The sequence below is a fragment of the Rutilus rutilus genome, assembly GCF_951802725.1.
Source record: "Rutilus rutilus genome assembly, chromosome: 10".
NCBI lineage: Eukaryota > Metazoa > Chordata > Actinopteri > Cypriniformes > Leuciscidae > Rutilus > Rutilus rutilus.
Window position 1 is genome coordinate 31,979,623 of NC_140215.1, and position 20,397 is coordinate 32,000,019.

The 20,397-nt window shown below is 37.1% G+C and overlaps 1 protein-coding gene across 6 annotated transcripts in view; it reads right to left on the reverse strand.

Annotated features, from left to right (window-relative positions):
- Positions 1-1,100: 1,100 nt before the first annotated feature.
- Positions 1,101-20,397, reverse strand: part of fmnl2a (formin-like 2a) — an 88,155-nt gene continuing 68,858 nt past the window's right edge. The window contains exons 15-28 of one of the 6 annotated variants that reach the window (XM_084422357.1): positions 20,121-20,306; positions 18,965-18,985; positions 15,235-15,359; positions 14,153-14,355; positions 13,726-13,960; positions 12,113-12,181; positions 11,956-12,036; positions 11,499-11,628; positions 11,187-11,350; positions 10,579-10,680; positions 10,359-10,457; positions 9,463-9,586; positions 5,898-5,991; positions 1,101-3,333 (exon numbers count right to left, since the gene is read on the reverse strand). In XM_084422357.1, the coding sequence (XP_084278483.1) occupies position 3,333; positions 5,898-5,991; positions 9,463-9,586; positions 10,359-10,457; positions 10,579-10,680; positions 11,187-11,350; positions 11,499-11,628; positions 11,956-12,036; positions 12,113-12,181; positions 13,726-13,960; positions 14,153-14,355; positions 15,235-15,359; positions 18,965-18,985; positions 20,121-20,306 (1,634 nt within the window). In that variant the 3' untranslated portion in view covers positions 1,101-3,332. Of the gene's footprint in view, positions 3,334-5,897; positions 5,992-8,090; positions 8,191-9,462; positions 9,587-10,358; positions 10,458-10,578; positions 10,681-11,186; positions 11,351-11,498; positions 11,629-11,955; positions 12,037-12,112; positions 12,182-13,725; positions 13,961-14,152; positions 14,356-15,234; positions 15,360-18,964; positions 18,986-20,120; positions 20,307-20,397 lie in introns of all 6 variants that reach the window. The other 5 variants (XM_084422359.1, XM_084422360.1, XM_084422361.1 and 2 more) reach the window with 5 other exon arrangements.

Here is a 20,397-nt window from a genome sequence, read left to right on the forward strand (position 1 = left end):
GTTTAATGCAGCAAGAAGTGGCACGTGCTTAAACTGTATTAAGGAATATTCTGTTCAAAACAATGTGGATGTACAGTAACTGTAAGCTGTCGATTACCACAGACAATATATTCAACCCTCTGTGAATAAAACAAGATTCCATTTACAATAATGCACTTCTATGGGACAAGTGTAATAGGGTTTAAAAGCAGACTCATATTTTTATTAAACCTTTTTTTAGTTTACATTTTTTAGGGGTGCAAACCTCACCTCCCTGCAGAGTTTGGTATAACCCTAATTAAACGCACCAGATCCAGCTCATCAATTTACAGGTATGTGTGTTGGAGCGGTTGGAACTAAACTTAGCAGAGATTTACACCCCTGGGGCCTCATTTATAAAACGTGTGTGTGCACAGATTTGAACAGAACATGTACGCTAAAATCTAAAAACGGTCATTGATGTGGGAAAGTGTTTAGCACCATGTCAAGGTCTAAGCAGACGTAGGCCTACGCACTTTTCCGTGTGGCAGAGAGGCGCAGTACTGCAGGTATTTGGAAATCGAAGCCATTCTTGCCGCTCGCCGTTCTCAAGTGAAGGATTTGAACACTGTCTGATGCTCTTTTAAGGGTATTGCTAGATGTAAGAGAATATTGGTGTTAAGATTGTAACTGATTCTATTACGGTAGTCAAGTTAGCGTGTAATGTTAATCTTGAGGTTTTACTTTATTTTTTAAATGTACTCTTGTGGAAAGTCTTGCCCCATAGAAACTGCCCTTTTAAATGCATTATTGTAAACAAGATTTCTGCTTGTTTTTTACAAACTGAGGGACAAGTTGGTTAGTTTACCTGTATAGAACATGGAACAGTAATTAGTCAATAAAATGAACTTGCTGAAAATGCTGAAGTCTCTTCCCAGAATTTTCTTAAAGGCTGATGGAGTTCTTGAATTTCACTTCTGCGCTTTGGTTTATATCATTAACCAACCCTCAGTTTAAGGACCAAAGCCTAAAAGCAGTATTGCTTGAGCAGCATTTTAATTCAGACTTGTGAATGTGAGGCGCTGGAGTTCTGCAGACTCTGGCTTCTATTTCACATTTGCCTTTTTCACATCGATCCTTTCTAAAAAAGCCTTTCCTGACACCACCTCCTACTTAACTGAACTCTCTCTCCATCTGCGCACCCGAGCTCACAGTAACCCCACCATCACGACTTCTGATCAGGCTTGGATCAGGGTGGTCGATCAGTCCAACAGACGACTGACTAGTCAATGTTTATATCGATTTTTAAAGGGCCTGTTCCAATACACATGTGACCTTTGCACTTGCCACTTGTTTACTTGAATGATGTATTTCCTGCATTTGGCCCAAGTGTTCAAGTGGGCGTGAAGATTGCAAGTGTGTGTAGAACTTTTGATTACTTGAAGGGACACACTTTTTTCAGTACTTTGCACTGTTAAACTATTAAATGTCTGTTCGGTAGTTCATAAGTAACAGGTGACACTATTGTGGTGCTTCTAATTAGGTGATAAAAAGCAGTTGTGCAAAATACACACACTCATATATCTGTATCAATAAATTGATCAAAACATTATATGCTTTACTACCAAATTATGTAAAATCTAATTAATTTAACTTGCAATGGAACGTTTTTTTCCCTGACATCTCAAGTTTGGCGAGTCCCTGAACATAAACTTCGGTAAAAAACAAAGTTTTGGAGATAGTGTGGATTTAGTGTGTGTAAAGGACACTGAGCCTTTCGACCTGGGACAGTCTTGTGCTCTTTCTTCCCGTTGCATGCACGCACTATCAAGTGGCCAAGACCACACGAGTGGGTATTGGGACAGGCCCATCATCTATTTTAGTTGTGATGCTTTAAAGTGGATGAAAGGGTGCTGCAGTGATGATGTATTTTTGTAGGCCAACCCGGAAGTTAGCATGGTTCCCTTGACAAAAAGCCAACAGGATTTTTTCCATTGACTTTAGTATTATTGCAGAAAATAAGCTCTGAAACCAACAATAGTTTGATTCTTTCACGTTTCTTTCATCATGAGAATCTACACAAATGGCTTTTGAAGCCTAAATACGATTGCCAGAAGTAAAAAACTAAACGTAAGCAAACTTCACTATAGTCAAATGACTATCAACTTCAAAAACATTTTCCCTGAACGTTTGAGTTAGAACAGTTTGCAAGAGCATGAGTAGAAGTACAATGTGGACCAGTGAGTAGATGAGTTTACCTATCCGCCGTTGACAAACTCTTCAGTCCCATTTAGCCATATCAACCGTCTTTTTCAAGACAAGTAAAAGTTGTGTTTTATGTAGAGTAAAATGTAAAAAAATGTCTTACGGTTCCATAAGGGTAATGGAACCAGAAGCGTTAAAATGCTAACTCGTTTCTTGGTTTTGGCCTACAAAAACAGGTCATCCCTGTAAGACTCTATTAAGAGATGCAACCTCTCTGAGAGGATTTTAGTGCGCTAACAGTCTACCAGTGCTCTGTCAGCACGGTAAAACCCTCTTTCAGAGGCTACGTCTCCAAATTCATCCTTTACAGCACCATTTGTGTAACAAATTCATAGCATTCAACAACACGTTTAAATACTTTACTACTGGACTTCAAACCACCTTCTGTGAGAAATGTTCTTGTTATTATCTTTCACTGTTGAGTCACAGATAATGCAGCATATCAAGCCATCAACAATGAATTTTTACAGCATTTAACATTTTTCAAAATGCTTCTCAAGCTGCATTCCAACTTATTGGGCTCCTGTTTTCTTTAAACACAAGAATGTGCACCATATGAACAGCCCGATAAAAACAGGGCCTATGCAGGGCTTCTTTAAGACCGACTAATAGATTAGTCATTCAGAGAACACACGATTGGTCGATTCTGATCTGAGGCGAAAGCACTGGAATGTAAGAGGCCTTTGTACAGGTTCATGATACATAAAGTGTTGGAACAGTTTTACATTCTGACACTTTCTTGAGAAAAACACTGATCTCGCCATCTACAGTTTAAGCGCCATAAGATAAAAGACACTGTTTGTCATATAAAAAAATCACAGACAGAAGACTATGACTAAAACACATGTATGATTCAACACCTGATGGGACAGATGTTAAATATAGGCACTTGACTTTCAGACCTGCTGTCATCTTCATCAGTCCTTCATTATTTTGTTCAGGAGCAGTTAGCTCCACCTCCACTCCTCCAGCCCATCCAATCACATCCCCTTTGCCCTCGTCACATGACCATCTCTGCACTGTTGATTGGCCGCAAATTCTGATCATCAAATCGTCTTCGAACGCTCCTCCTGACGGCGTCAGCGCGCCTGTAAGGCTGGTTTCTCAGATCTGATACATGAGGAACAGAATAAAACAACGTCAGTCACTGAGTTCAGATCTTCTGGACATGCTGGTGGTCAACTGGGCAAAGCAGCTTGAGTTTTTACTGGATTAAGTACTAGAACTTTATTGAATCTTCTAAATTGAATGGGAATGGAAACACTGATCCTAACTTGTTTTTGATAAGGTTGTTGGGAAAACACTGACAGAACGATACGGACAAAACGTATTTGAACTCTCGAGACGCATAAAAAAATCTGAATGTCACTGCATTATATAACAGAATATAAACACGCGTGTCATCTTGTGCTGCAGGAACTTCACTTTTCTTCATTTCTTTCATAAGTTTTTAGTGGCTGTATAGTATTCATGTAGTTCATGGGTTGTATTCCCAGGAATGTCAAGGACTGATCAAATGTGTTCGCTTTGGATTAAAGCATCTGCCATATGCATACATATAAATTTAAGTCAGTTCACCTCAGGTTCACACAGTCATCTTAGCAGAGGAACCACAGGTGTGATATTAACTATCAACGGATGTAGATGGAAATGCGTGGCAACGAATTACAAGTATGCAGCAATGTAAAGGTCCATACTTGTAAAACATCCCTTTTAATAAACATGAATATACTGGACTGAAATTCAGACCAACTGCAATGTACACGCCGAATCAATAAACAAGAAATATATTAGGGGTAACTTTTAGACACAATACTGAAAGTTACTTGCGTAAATGAAAACAGCTCAAAACTAAAAAAACAGGTTCAAACGTTGCTCTGAGCAACTCAAAATACCGTGTCTGAGTAAATCAGTATTTTTGAACAATCAACAATTCAATGACTCACTTATAAAGACAGTCTACTGGAGTATTTATGAAACCAGCAGATAAAGTGACAGACAGTTTGTCTGGAAGTAAGTGTACAAGTGCTTTTATTTTGCCAAAACATTCTTCAAATGTCTTTTTTATTTACCAGTAAATATATATAGTTCAGTCATGAAGCTCTAGATCACGTGTGTCAAACTTTGGTCCTGCAGAGTTTAGCTCCAACCAGCTCTAAAACACCTGCCTGGAAGTTTCTAGTAATCCTGAAGACCTTTATTAGCGGGTTCAGGTGTGTTTAATTAGAGTTGGTGCTAAACTCTGTAGGACAGTGGCCCTCCAGGAACCGAGTTTGACACCCCTGCTCTAGATAGTGCAGGCTGATAGGTCCTTTAAATACAAACTGCTAGCAATCACACAATTTACTGCATGCGCAAGCTGATCGGCCTGATTTAGCAGCCAATGAGATTGCTTCCTCAACATCAAAATAGTCTGGTTCATTGTTTGCGGTAAGTTAGTCCTCCAGTACGCTATCAGAGTTCCTCTGAAACCCTCCACCTCCCCCACCTGTCTAGATCTGCTATGGCAAGGGTCTCCAACCCTGCTCCTCGAGAGCTACCATCAGTTTCAACCCTGTTCCAAAATTGTCAAGTAACCATGAACACCTTGATTATCTGGTTCAGGTGTGTTGTGATTGGGGTTGGAGCTAAACTCTGCAGATCTAGGGTACGTTTACACGACAACCATATGCTTAAAACGGAGACGTTTTTCCTTTGAGTTATCAAAACGATCCCCATCCACATGGATCTGCAAAAACGAATAAAAACCCTGTATTCTGCTGCCAGGCTACTAGATGGCAATGAAACACTATAGACTGAACACGTAATATACGCATGTGCATGACGTCATCATCTTCAGAGATTTGCGTTTTTGTTGTTTACACGGAGACCGGTTTAAAAAACGTGCACTTTGAAACCCGTTTTCAAAAGTTTGCCTTTTCAGGCACCCAAAACGCCGTTGTCGTGTAAATCAGTGGTTCTCAACTCCAGTCCTCGGGACCCATTGCTCTGCACATTTTGTATGTCTCTCTTATCTGACATACTCAGTTCAGTTCATGGAGTCTCTCTTAACGAGCTGATGATCTGATTCAGGTGTGTTAAATAAGGGAGACATACAAAATGTGCAGAGCAGCGGGTCACGAGGACTGGAGTTGAGAACCACTGGTGTAAATGAACGGCCAAAACGCATAAAAAGGTTTTACGGTTTTAGTTGAAAACGATGTCGTGTAAACAGCCAAGTTCCACCAATTCCAAACACATTAACATTGTCATATCCATAACTTTTTGTGTTGAGAAATTTATTGACATTTAATGCAATGACATTCTGACATTTTTTAAAGTGTTAATTTGGGGGCAGTGTACCAACTACTGAAGCTCAACTCAAGTTTTTAACGAAGACTGAACTATCTCTAAGTGTGGGTCAGTTCAACATGAGACAGAGGCAGAGTCTATGTGTCTCAGGTCACAGCGTCACCTAATCAAACTCATTTTCAAATCAAAACAGTTCAACGGGTGAACATGAGTACCTGGAGACTCGGCCCTTGAGGGTCAGACTTCAATAGGCCTGATGTGTGTTAAATAGAACGACAGATAGAAAGAGAACACAAAAAGATGGCTTTTTGTATTCAGTGTCAAAAGATCTAGAGTGGAGTGAGAAGAAAGAAAGATAAATAATAATAAAGAGAGATGCTTGCCAGGTCTGAGTAGCATCCAGTGGGGTACTACTGGAAGAGTTCCTTACCCTCCAGTGCACATTGGGAAATTTAGTAATATTATTCTTCTTTAAGGCTGAGTGGAGAGGAAACAAAAATGGAGGTTAGATTGGAGCAGAGTGGACCGGACACAGCGAGAAAAGCTGCCCAGGGCTCAAAGAGGAAAGGTCAAAGGTCAAAGGCAGGCGCTGTAGGGTGTTACTGAAGCGCTGCTGATACTGCAGTAATGAACTCTATGACTCAAGCTGCTCTGCACAATGGCTCCAGCGTCCAGATACAACAAAAACTGACGTCTGCGTCGTCACTTCATTTTTAAACAGTGAAACCAAAGAAATGTGCCAAGCCTCCCAGAAGTGCATTGTTATAAGCCAAGGACGTACAGTAAGTTAAGCTCAAGCAGGCATGGTGCATGGTGGAAACTAAATGCAATGGTATGGTGAATCTCAAGAAAATATGCCATCCCAGTCATATTTCATTATAATAATGATAATAAAATTTGCATTTCGCATAAAGAGGAGGATATGGAAGCTTGTTTCCGCCACAGAATAAAACATTTTAACAGATAATTGCGCCTTTTTATCTAACAATTGCGAGTTTACATCTTGCAATTGCGACTTTATATCATGCAATTGTGAGGGAAAAAGTCAGAATTGTGAGATAAAAAGTCGCAATTACCTTTTTTATTTTTTATTCTGTGGCAGAAACAAGCTTTCATAGGAGGAAGCCTAAATTTAATACCATTAATATTTCCAATATCTTAACCTTTTCATGACAAGTAAGCACAATGCAATGATTTTGTGAAGCACTTTGAGCACTTTTTTTTTTTTTTTTTACAGTAGGAAGGAAACATGATAAATTGTCATGAAAATACAACACAAAAACTTTGCTGTGCTAAAACATGATTCACTATATTACGTTTTTGTTTCTTTTTCTTTTTTGAGGTTAAAAATATGACATTTCTAGACCTTTTTGGTGAGATTCAACATTATATTTGGCTCGCAAAAAACACCCCATGCAAATGCATATAGTCAGTGAAGCAAATGAACCAAACATGCTTAGAAGAGAAAACCATCTCAACATGCTTCATGCAACAAGTTAAACACACGTGAAACACAGGAAGTTCCTGACATCAGAACTTCCCACCAGAGCAGAATAAGATGGAGGAAGAGTGAGAAAATGCAGAAAAACAGCTTAATGCAAATGGGCCCCAAAAATCAATGACATTATATATACATATACTCACAATGACATGGACAAATGAACACATGAGCAAAACATAATGTCACAAATCATGTCCAAAATGCCAGTGTTACAAACATGACTAATTAATCTAATCGCCATAAAATGTGCAGATACAAACTCACAGAGCTTACAAATATTGTGGTGATTTTTTGCCTACAATGATATTCTATTAATATTTTGAATTAGTTTTTTTTTATGTTGTATTCATATTTTAATTGGAAAGTTTTTGTAATTCTGTTCCGTTTTTGTAATTTTAATTAGTTATTGTTTTTGTTTTAATTGTTTTGTTGCTTATATAGTGTTTATTTTAGTTTTAGTTTTTTTAGACTATCAAGGTAAAAATGAAAATGAGAAATGTTGCTTTGATAACTAGCTGAAATAAGTACTTTTTCCAGTTAATGTTTATTTCATTTGAAGTAATGAGTGTGTATGTGTGTCTGTGGAATTGGAATTTGAATGACCCATATGGGATTTCTATGGGAGTTTATTTGCGGACTCTTTTCTGCTATTTAAACTGCAGAGGGCGCCACAGTACTCTGAGTCAACCAATAGTATTTGCTTTTCTCAGAGAAAAACTGGCACAGAAGTTTAACCCAACACAGGCCACACATACAATTGAAATGTGCAGAGTGGAGTGTTTGGCTGTTTGTGACATCATATTTCCTCTCATTACATTTATGTTACAATGATGAATATGAATTTATGACACTCCGTGCAAAAGAAATCTGTGATGACATCATATGCTCCCCACCCAAACCCCCCTTCATGCAGGAGTTTAGTTAGAAAAGAAATAAAAAATGAACACGCCCATTCCATCACAACCATACGCCGGCCCACTGGGAAATAAAACCAGGAATGTGAAGCGTGAAGGGGTGCACACACACACACAGAGAGAGAGAGAGAGAATGAAAGAAAGCAGCTTTATCCAGCGACCTGAGAGAGAGAGAGTCTAAGCTTTAGAAGTGGAGCTCCTCGTTGAAGTAACGCGAGCTGCGCTTGGCTGTGCGCGCAGTAAAGGGGGCAGTCTTCAGCACTGCGTCCAGATGAAACACACACACAAACACGACACAAACAAGCCAGAGCAACAAGCACAATGTTAGCACTTTCTACACACAACAGCACACTCTAGTATAATCACATGGTACTATATAAAGCTGAAACTATTTCAATATGGATTACATACATGCCTAAAACAGAAATGCAGCCGTCAAGAGGATTACACATGTTACAAAAAATACATTTATGCTACGTAATATAATTCTCTTCTTAAATATTTGGCCCATTATAGAGATTCTGATTTTTTCACGGTTAAAATTTAAATGAAACATAAAGGGGTCATATCGTTGAATTTAATCTTAATTTTCCTAGAAATACTATTGTTTTGGAATAATCCTCAATGAAAAGAGAGCTTTTATTAAAATGTATTAGAAAAAAACGAACAAAAAAAAAAGGTGCTTTTCAAACCTGATCACTCTATGATTTTAACATCTCAATGATCTTTATTCTAGATTGAAAGATATTTCAGTTTCAATGGCTAATTCAACGCTGGTCAGATGGGCTTTTGATAAAACTTGCTATCTATGCGGCAGACAATTCCCTTTTGCCAAAAACTTCAACACCCATAATTCAATTCTGAATGTCTGTAGGCAGGAATACAAAAATGCAGGAGTTCGATTTGTAGTTTTGACAAAAGCCCTGGCTATCAAAAGTCCGGCAGATGAAGCAAAATGAGGCTTTTGAGTCAACCGGCAGACTAAATGCATAATTTTAACTAATTAAACTAAATAAAATTTACAGAAACATTACAACTATGTTGTTGCAAAATGTAAACTTACATAATTGCCCAGCTCTTAAAATTGGATGAAACTGAACATATATGTAAAGCGAATAAGCGATAAATATATAACAAATCTCAACTGCTTGATTGCTTGTATTATTACAATACATAAACTATATTATCGACCAGCTGTAAATGGTTTGTGTATTGTGCATTGTGAAAAGCACTATGCAAATTTGACTTGACAAGTGGACCTAAGGAAAAAAGAAATGCTAAAAAAGTATAATATGACCCCTTTAAAACTACACTAAACACAGAGTTTAGTAGACGCACTCGAGCTCAGAGCTGTAAGCAGTAACAGCACACATTCAGCTCAGTACATTGTTATTGATCAGTAAAGCTTTCCACCAGTCACAGAGAGCTGGTTAGTGGCTCAAACTAACACGTTACAAAAGTTCTTATGTTTTAAAGCTCGCTGCATGCAGAACGGTTACAGGATGAACCCAAAAGCTGAACACTGTGTGTTACCTGTGATAATGTCCTCAATGGCTCCGTCTTTACCCTCATACACATGTCTGCTGTCCTTCACCTGCTTCTTCCTCAGCTCTGCGATCAACTCCTGCTGCTGACGCTTATTCTTATGAGAGGGAGACTGAACACACACACACACACACAATAACATGTTACAATTAATGCTGTCAATAAAGGCTGTAATTAATCTGCAAACATTTCCACATGCTGGGTTTGCATGTTTTATGGGGACATTCCATGGACATAATGATTTTTATACTGTACAAACTGTATATGCTCTCCCATAACCCTAAACCTACCCATCACAGAAAACCTTCTGCATTTTTACATTTTCAAATAAAATAAAAACATAATTTAGTGTGATTAATAAGCTATTTTCCTCATGAGGAAATGAGGACATTCCATAAACTTATGTTTGATTTAGCTCACTTCTTGGTATAAATTTGTCCCCAAAATATAGGTAAACGCACACACACACGGGCCAAAATGAACTTTTTGTCAATCATGGGTGAACAAGAAAATGTACTGAAATAAAATGTCTTACTGGCCATGAAAATGTCATTGATTTTTCTCACATCATTTAGATTACTGATGGGCGGACTATCATGAACCATGTTTGCGTTTAGGTTCCTAATAAAGTTACTGGTAAAGTGTTTATTTTATAATTATATACACAAAAAAATCCCCCTTGGTTAAACCTATAAAAGACTATAAAACTAAAATGAAAAAAATTTAACATTCCAAATGGATTTAGATCCCTGGATTTAGATTTAGCTCATTCCGGGGCCAGTTTTGCCCCCTAACAACAGTTCCACTTCCCCGACACACACACACACACGCACACACACACACACACACACACACACACACACACACACACTCTCTATTCGTACCTTCTGATCCTCCTGCTCCATCATAGCTTCTTGTTCAATCAGCTTCTCCATCATCATCTGCTCATGTCTTTTCCTCTGTTCATTATCCTCCTCTGCTTGCTGATAAAGAGAAAATACCCATCAGGCATTTGAAAGTTATGTTACATGAGTGATCAATGCAGGTACGGTTTATATACAACTGGAGGAAGTGAGACAGGTGATTTGTGATTGGTCGGTTTACCCGGTATGCTCTCACAAAGCGCACAAACACTGGGAAAAACACAGATGGTGGAGTTGTTTTGGAATTTTCTCCAAAGAATTTCACCACTTCATCAAAGGCATCCTGAGAGATTGAGATATGAAAAGACATAAGCGAGAAAATAGCTCTGTTATTCGGAATCACATGTAGGCTAGTTACGAGTCTTCAAATGTTACATTTTTGATGAAGATATAATCCCAACCCAAAGGATCAGATACAGATTGTTTTATTTTGTTATTTCCCCTCAATATGAATCGAGCAGTTTAAGTCTTCTGAAGAGACTCAATTGCTTAATATGATGAACAGATTTAATTGAGGCTTTTATTCGTATCTAAACATTTATTAACGCCCATAAATAGAGCAGCCTAAATAAACTAACCCTTGATTAGCTTAAAACGAGCCATTTTGCAGCTTAGTTTCAATAATTTGGACTGGGGAGGAAATGTTGGGTTCTGAAAGTTATAGTATGATTTCTTCATACAACAAACTGTTTAATTTCAAAAGATAAAGAAAATCCTCACGATGTGAGCTTTTTAAATGAGAGTCTGACAGGTTTAATGACAGTCATGTGTGTGCAGTGTTAGCGGCACCTGAGCGATCTTGGCATCATCCTGAAGTTTTTTGAGTTTATTCTCATTCTGCTGTATGAAGTCTTTGAGCATCGTGTTGTGGCCGTGCATGCTGTACTCTCTCCTGGTCAGATCCATCCCCCTCTGCATCTCCTTCACGTCTAACAAGACATTCTCTAGAGACACTGAGGAATACACAGAGACAATTCCTTTTTTCTCAATTTTCTCTCAACTTCCTTCAGATCATTTGGACATGGTGCAAAATTTGACGTGCAGGCAAAAACAATCTGCCCTGTTTATTGTAAACTTAATCAAATATGACGCGTTTCATACCTGCAGCTGCTTTCTCCACATAGTTCAGGTCATTATAGAAGAGCGACACCTGCTGGTATTTTTCCTTCACTACATTTGCTATATAGTGCAGAAGAGTGACCTTGCGATCTGTTGATTTAGTGTCTAACAACTGGAAAAAGAAAACATGCAAACCCTCAGAACATTTAAACCCTCAAGTGTATGATTTAAATCACAGATGAAGAAAATATTTGAATGTGTTTTTTTTATTACTTATAGTTTCATATACTTGCACTCTGTTATCATAAAAAAACACTGACAGTCTAACAGAATTATAGATAAAGGTCAAAATCTATCATAGTGGTTTTAATTTCATGCTTAAGTAACAATTACGATTGTAAAATGACAGGTGCTTTGTTGTCCATTCATAAATCATAAGGATTTAACATATGACAGCCAACATCTGAGTAAAAAAAAACAGTGAGCATGTAAAATGTACCAGGTCTAAGCTCTGCAGCTTGAAGCCGTATACCGCTCCTCTTTTACTGCTGTTCATGTAGTTCCCCAGAGCCAGGATGATCTGAGAGAGAAATACACGCTCAATAAAGACACTCGCTGTGGAGAAAAGTGAATCAAGACAGAAGTGAAACTCTTACTTCCAGAATCTTCTTGAGTTTTTGAGAGGACTTAATAGAGACAGATGCTGCAATAACGGCATGAAGTTGCTGTTGAGACAAAAGCAAAAGACAAAAAGGGCCCAAAATTATATTTATATTAAGTTTTTTGGGGTATAAGACATTACAAGTATTGTGAGTTACGTAATCAGATTACTTTTTTCAGACTGACAGACTGTTCCCTATGTTGAGAAAAAACAGGAGTAATGCTGGGAAATCTGACATTTTCTACGAGCTCATCACATTACAATTTTGACTTGAGAGGGCATTCGTGTCCAATTTTTAAACTAGGGAACTAGTATTTAGAATAATTCTGATAGCATGTGAAGGCATCATAAGTGCAGAGGCGTTGTGTGCGCTGTGTGAACATAATCTGTTGAGATGAGTAAATGCATGCTCACATTTAGAAGTACAATAAACATTGAGTATTCCTCAAAATGAATATAAACAATGCAAACTCAGAATATTATGCAAACCTGCAATAATTAAATATGTTAAATAACACAAATATACTTTATGTATTTAATCTCACTTTATTAACCAACGTCTTTGCTGCTGACCTTTGATGATCCAATTCAACCATACTAATAAGCAAAAATGACTACAGATCAACATCACATTTGTGTTTAATTTTTAGTTTTTTTACTGCTGAAGTAAGAGTGTTGAACTTTCTTCTCCCGCGTGTGATTCAGAATGACAGCACAGCTGAAAGGTTTGTTTGAGCGGCGCCCTCTACTGAACAGGAGGTCATTTGCGTTTCCATCAGCCTGAAGCTTATTCATTTCACTTTTGGTGTAAAAGGGCCTTTACATTTGCCAAAAATATAACTTCTTGTTGTTGTTGTAAAAAACAAACAAACAAGCCCAGTCCAGGTGAGAAAAAGTAACGCAAAAGTAACATTACTAAAAGCTACCTAAAAAGTTACTAAAACAATTAGGTGCTTTTTTTAGGGAGTAACGCAATACTGTTTAAAAGTAACTTTGCCCAACACTGGTTAACAACATTAGTTAACATAAACTAACAACAAAAATACTTCTAAGGCATTTAATAATCTTAGTTAATGTTCATTTTAACTAATACGTTATTAAAATCAAAAGTTGTACCTGTTGATATAATTGAATGGACCTGAGCTAAAATGAACCAACAATGAACAGTTGTATTTGTATTTGTAACTAATGTTAACAAAGATGAATAAATACTGTAACAAATGTATAGCTAATTGTTATCCAGTAACTATGCAATGCATTACCTAACATTATCTGGTGGGACCTTATTGTTAAGTGTTTCCAAGTATGTCTCATTGAACTTTTTTAGATTCTATTCATTGCAGTGTTGACTGCAGAGTAAAATATCTATAAAATAAAACAGCTCACATAATATTCTAAGTTATTTTACCTTAAAAAAACCCTATTTTACACTCCATGAGAGGGAAAGAAAAGGGAATCTGACATTTTGGAGGAGATCCACAGGCGTGTCTAGATTAGTCATCTAAATCTGCTTGGGTGATTTGAAACGAATACTGGAAAAATCCTGCATAATTCTTGACCAAACGTGATGTCAGTGTGGTAAAGCAGCTCTGGGTTTGTGTTATTTACCGGAGTGAGCATCTGAACGCTCTCGGTGAAATTCCCTAGGAATGCCATGATGGTCATCTTCTGCATGAGACGCTCGATCTTGCTGAACTGGATCATGAAGCGATCCTCATCTGTCAGGTTCTCCAGAGGTTTGCGTTCCTTCTCGTACTGACGCAAAACTTTCAGCTCCGCTTCCGTTGGAATGAACCTCATCAAACACTCCACGAAATCCACCGGCAACGTCCGCAGGTCAAACCTTACACACACACACACATATCAAAGCATTATCCTCATCAATCGGATTACCTCCAGAAGCTGCTGTTTGGAGTCCACCACACAATTTTATAGTTAACCATGATAAAGAATGAAGAAATATTCTAAACTATTTCTAGGGCGCTAATAAAGAGATGTTGGTGATCATGTGTAGTGTACGTCGGCTTTGACTTACACTTGGATGGCTCTGCAGATCTCCTCTGATGTCTTGCCCACTTTTTTGAGGGTGATGGCCAGGTTTTTAGCCCTGTTGGAGTCCAGCAGCAAGATTTTATTTGGTCCTTTCTGAGAGGTCTTCTGTTTGCTGGAGGTGAGGTCTATGGCTGGACCCTGTGCTTTCGTCTTAAACATCTCCTCAAACTCATCCACATTCAGATCCTGAACAGAAGAGAAACAGTCACCACTGACCATTAAATCCTGACCTGTATATCTGATACTGTAAAGTGATACCAGCCAGTCTGGAATCCTAATGCAAATCAACATAGAACAACAATTCAGTATATAGAGAAAATCAAATCGTAAAATGGACAGTCTAATAATGTGTGTATTAAAACATCTGTACTGATCCATTATATGTAATGCACTTGAATCCTCTATTGTCAAAAGTTTGGGGTTTAATGTTTTTGAAAGAAGTCTCTTATTTATTTGATTAACAATTCAGTAAAAACAGGAATATTGAGGAAAATGGCTTTTTTATTTGAATATATTTTCAAATGTAATTTTATTCTTGTGATTGACATAAAGCTGCATTTTCACAAGATCCTTCATTAATGCTTCTAATATTCTAATAATACACCTTACTGACCCCAAACTTTTGAATGGTAGAGTATAAAAAATGCATTAAAGATATATTTTATGCATCAGAGTACATGTGGTAATGCTTCATTTTCATGATTGTAACCTTAGCTGCAATGCATTGTAAGAATAACCAATTCATAGTTACTCTTGTAAAGAACATTATTTATTACAACATATAATACAAAACTGGATGTTGATCATGATAATAGATTATACTCATATGCATGAATTATGAAATGAATGCACTATGCCTTCATAATGCATAATATATGTACATTACAGAAAGTATTACCCTCCAGATTATGATGTTATATTAATATTATGATGTTTCTATTCATTATAATTATAATATTGAATTATAAGTTTGTATTTTGTATTGAATCGATTTTTACTGTAACAAAACAAATGGTTTTCAAACCTTTTTTTTTTCCAAAGTTTTCATAACTGTGTCCGTCTCACCTCAAGTATTCTTTCGTCATCGATCTCGTTGAACACAGTGCCGTTGATCTGATTGGGTTTCAGCGCCACCCAATTAAACACCGGCATACGGAACTTAGTCTTGATGGGTTTCTTAATCTTCACAGCTACACAACATGACAGAAAGAACACGTCACAATCATGCAAATCACACAAACACAAAACATGCAGTCTGATCTACTGAGTGAGATGTGGAGCAGGTTTGTGAATAGCAGGCACAGATAGGACGGGTTTATGAGGGGGAAATGTGTGAACATGAGACACTTGTATTGTATGTATCTACAATGTCAGGCTCAAAAAGTCTCTCATAGAGTTGGCATAAAAAGTCTACACACTCCTGTTAACATTGCAGCTTTCTGAGATGTAAAAAAAGCATCGAAGTGAAATGAAGTGAAATGATGTTAGATCATTTTCCACCTTGTAATATAATAATGTAATATTGAAACCAACAAAATTCATGTTTTGAGGTGAATTATCCCTTATTGTTTGAATTTTGTTGAGTTTCAATATTACATTATTATACTGACATGATTTTACTTTCATTCATTTTACATGTCAAGACAAGTCATCTTTTTTATATAGCACTTTATAAAATGCTGATTGTTTCAAAGCAGCTTCACTATAAAAGGAAAATAAAGTAGCTCTACAAAAGACAATAGTGTCATTATTCAGCTCAAGCAAGTTCAGTTTGATTCAATTCATTACAGTGTCGAACTTACAAAATTCATCAATGGACCATTTTCACATTTCTGGGTTTCTCAGTAGCGGAAAGTATAGTTTTATTAATGTAAATATAAAATATATATAGTAAGAACTTTGCAGGATTTACGATGTTGATGACCATTAAACGCATCATCACAGTCTGTGAAAAGAGTCCAATAAAGCAGCTCTACAGAAGACAATAGTGCCATCATCTAACTCAATCCACTTCATTGAGTTATAATAATGTAATGCATATCATACATCTAACAACTAAAAAAAAAAGCTGCAGTTTTAATAAGGGTGTGTAGACTTTTAATACCCACTGTATCCTGATGAAAATCATCACATTGACAAGATATTCTGATTCTAAATCACAGATGAGCCCATTTTATGATCCTGAGAGACAGAATCACAGACTCCCACAGGAAAGATAAATCACAAATGAGATCTCATGAAGTCACGGGCTTCTCAGATGTTTCTCCTGAGAAAAATGTATCAGCAATCTCATGTGTCTCCTCTAAAGATTCAAAAGAGACAATGTCTCAAACTGTGCTCAGATTTGTCAAGATATCAAATCTCTCTAAGAGAATGATCTGAGCTATTCATTTTATAGCGCTATACTCTTATGTCATTTTATTTGTGTCTATTTAGATTTCTCTTAATAAATTCAGAGAAACGTGAGGCAATTGAAACCTGACTGAAAACTGCATCTCTGAGCAATAACATTGTCCTGTGTGTTTAGGAAATGAGACAGATGTTCAAGGCTGTTTGGGGGTTTACACCATGAGGATGTGACTCAAACAGCGTCTTAGAATTGACAATGAGTCAAGAGTTGGGTTTCCTTCGTTTATACAGGTTCATACTTCATAAAAACTTCCAAAATGATCCAGTTAATGACTGAATCTGACTCAGACACAGCAAACGCAGATTACAACATGCTTGAATATGGCTAAATTAAGATCCAGCGATATTAATCTCTGATCAAAGGTGACAAAGAGGGAGTGAATAGAGTGTCCAGTCCAGATGAGGGTTATGGGCAATATGATGGTGTGATATCAGGCCGAGCAGAAAGGAGAAAAAGTCACAGCATGTATAAAACATTCCTGAATTTACGCAACTATCGTCTTATCTGACGATCAGTCGTCTATAACGGCACGGCACACTGTTTCAACATGCAAACACAACACAATCAAACACGTACTCACACAGCGGACATGGCATTTTTAGTCTTACTGCCTTATGATGCACATCCATTTAATTCTGATATAAAGGATCAACAAAATGTTGAATATGGTTGTTTAAAACCAGTTGATTTAAAGTCATTGCAAAAATGCCTGAGAAAAGTGAAGTTAGTTTTGAAAAAAGTTTTTTTTTTTTAAGTATGACTTAAAGTGAGAAATATATTCAACAGAATTGTATAAAAAAAAATGTGAATGCTTTCCATACTTAATAGTTTTTGTTTCACTGTGCAGTAACAAGATTCAGTCCTCAAGGGGGTGATAGAATCACATTTAAATGTTTTCAGTAGGCCTACCTCTACACAGGATGTTATCAATCAAGTAACTAACCAAGTATAAATGACAATTAAACTAACTAGCTAGCTCAGCAAGATTTTCTTCAGACTGTTGTTCCATCACGACAATAGAAAAATATTAGGACAATAATATTAAAAAGTGACATTGCGATATTTTGTTTTTCAGCAGATACCTTCAGTAACTTAATTTGGAAATAAATATAGACAAATAAAACTTGGCTATATTAATTACAAGACAACTCAAAACTCTTTCAGTAACCAGAAAACGAACAGTTAAAAAAATTATCTTTGCACTTTAATTGTTGCACTTGCCACATTCCTACTGTTTTGACCTATTCAAAATAACTAAAATAATAATAATGATGATTACACCAAATAAGAAAAAAAAATTATAATACCACTGTACTGTAAAATATTATTTAATAAAAAAATGAATATTTCATAAAACAATATTAATAATTGTATAGTACAACTATATATTTAGAGTATAAATATATCATACTAATATTGATTCATTTCAAATATTTAACCATTAAGCTTTTATTTTGGCGGAAAATTGCTGGGATCCATTTTCCTTTTTACAGGTTTGTAAGCACTGACACAGATTGCGTTTTCAAATGCATGTTATAAGCGACCGGAACTTACAACACATTCAGAGATTGAGTTCGTGTGGAGCAGCATTTACTGTGAACAGAGCTGCTCTGAGACACTGAAAACACCAGATCATGAGCTTAGATGACACTTGACCTCTTCACTCTGAAACACGCAGTGTATATACTTATTTAAGTATGAAATATATGAAATCGCATCCTTTGTGATGTAATTGTAATTTTAAGTCGTGATGTAATAATTGCACTAAGTCATGATTTTGACTATATTTTGATATATCATCTCATGCAGCCCTACAAAACCAAGAACACTTACTCTGTGGTGGCAATGCTGAGAATGCAATACATATTTGTATTGCACAATACAGAGTTGTGTTCTAAGTGAAACTGCTCTTTGACTGCTAGAAGCATCTGTGTTTACTAGATTTACAATTCTTAATGGCAAATAGATCTGTAGATCTGATGTCGATGTGAATTGTACTTTTGTTTTCCATGAGGTTGCGGTTCATGGCCTGAGTTCTGGAAACAGAGATTTTGTCTGCTGTGGAGTGTAGAAATAAGAGCTTACATCTCATGGAACATGTGGTCTCATAGGCTGGCATTAGAGTCCTGTTATTTGCTGAACTCTGTAAGCGAGGTATGAAGAATGTTCCTCTCTGGTTTTTAAACAGTAAGGAAAAGTTCTGCAACACAGTGTCCAATTTCATGCCCAGTTTCAAGAGGAACAACCAGCAATACAGCTTCAGAGTCGTCGTCAGATCAAGATTACAGAGGAACTGAGTGTGTTGTCTTAGAGACTAAAATACCATGACCACACACACACACACACACACGACTAAGCACACACAACACGACACAGCAAACCTACAGTACAGTTTGATGGGTCCCTCTATGGCGGCACAACAGGTAGAGCAGAAATAGGCAGAGAGAAAGAGGTGGTTAAGAGCAGACAAAACACAACCTCTGATTCCAAAGATCTGTTTGCGTTATTTTCCTATAGCCTGCATTTCCACAGAAATTCCCTAAAGAGCTGCATTGTTTTATAAGGAATGATAAAGATCAAGAGAGAGGTTCCACACCAACAAACCGTGGATTGAAGCAAACCTGGGAGACTTTTTAGTAATATTAATTTAAAAAAGACAAGAGAAGACTGAATGAAAAAGGTAATAACGCATTAATCCGTTGTCAATAAGCTTTTTTACAATATTGTGCGTTTCATGACACTGAAGACTGGAATAATGATGCTTAAAATTTAGCCTTGTCATTACAGAAACAAATCACATTTTAAAACATATTTAAATAGAAAAGAGTTATTTTAAATTAAAATAATATTTCTCAACATTACTGTTTTTACTGTATTTTTGATCAAATAAATGCAGCCTTTGATAAACATAAAATACTTTTTCAAAAACATTGAAAAATCTTCCCAACCCGAAACGTGTGAACTGTAGAGTAAAAGTCTTGAGCGTTTTGAAACTTCAAGGAATCATATGAATTATCCAAAAGTCTTTTATGACCACATTTCCAATGTCGTGTACTCACATCATAATAATGCATTCTTACTCAAATTCTCAATAAATTACATGGTGAAAAACACTACCACCGTATGTCAACTAAACTCAACGTACTAAAATTGAAAGACACCGATCTTATGTAAAATCAAAGAGCTGATATTATGACTCAAGACTTCAGCAGAGTAGAAGTGATTCAGTTGAGCGTGTTCAGACATTAAACCCGTTACAGGAAACTAAATAAACAGCTTGATCTGCGGTGATTGTTATCGTTCGCCTCAGAGAGGGGACGGGGTTATGGCGGCACCAGAGATCCAAAGCCATTCTGAACTGACGCGTGAACTTTAAACACAAACTAATGCTAACTTCCACATTCTTAAGCGGTGTGGGGCGTATTTGCGTCTAAATCACTGGGGTTTTTGTTCATGTGATGTCTCTGCAATACTGTATCATACTTTGAGCATGTACATGATTGTTATGGTTTTGTCTTTAGTGTCGAGCAGGTTCTGTTACCTGCCAGTCCTGAGTTCATGATGACGGTTGGTGATCCACAGCCTGGAAGTGGAGGGGCCATGGGGGGTGGAGGAGGCATAGGGGCAGATATATCCACACCAGGACCTGGAAGAGGAGGAGGAGGAGGGGGAGGAGGAGGAGGAGGAGGGGGTGCTGGTGCTGGAGCAGCAGATAGACCGTTTGGTACTTGAAAAGATAAGAGGAAGAGAGAGAAAATGTGTTCAATTTTCCGGTCATACTTTAGATTAGGGTCCATTTCTCACTATTAACTACGACT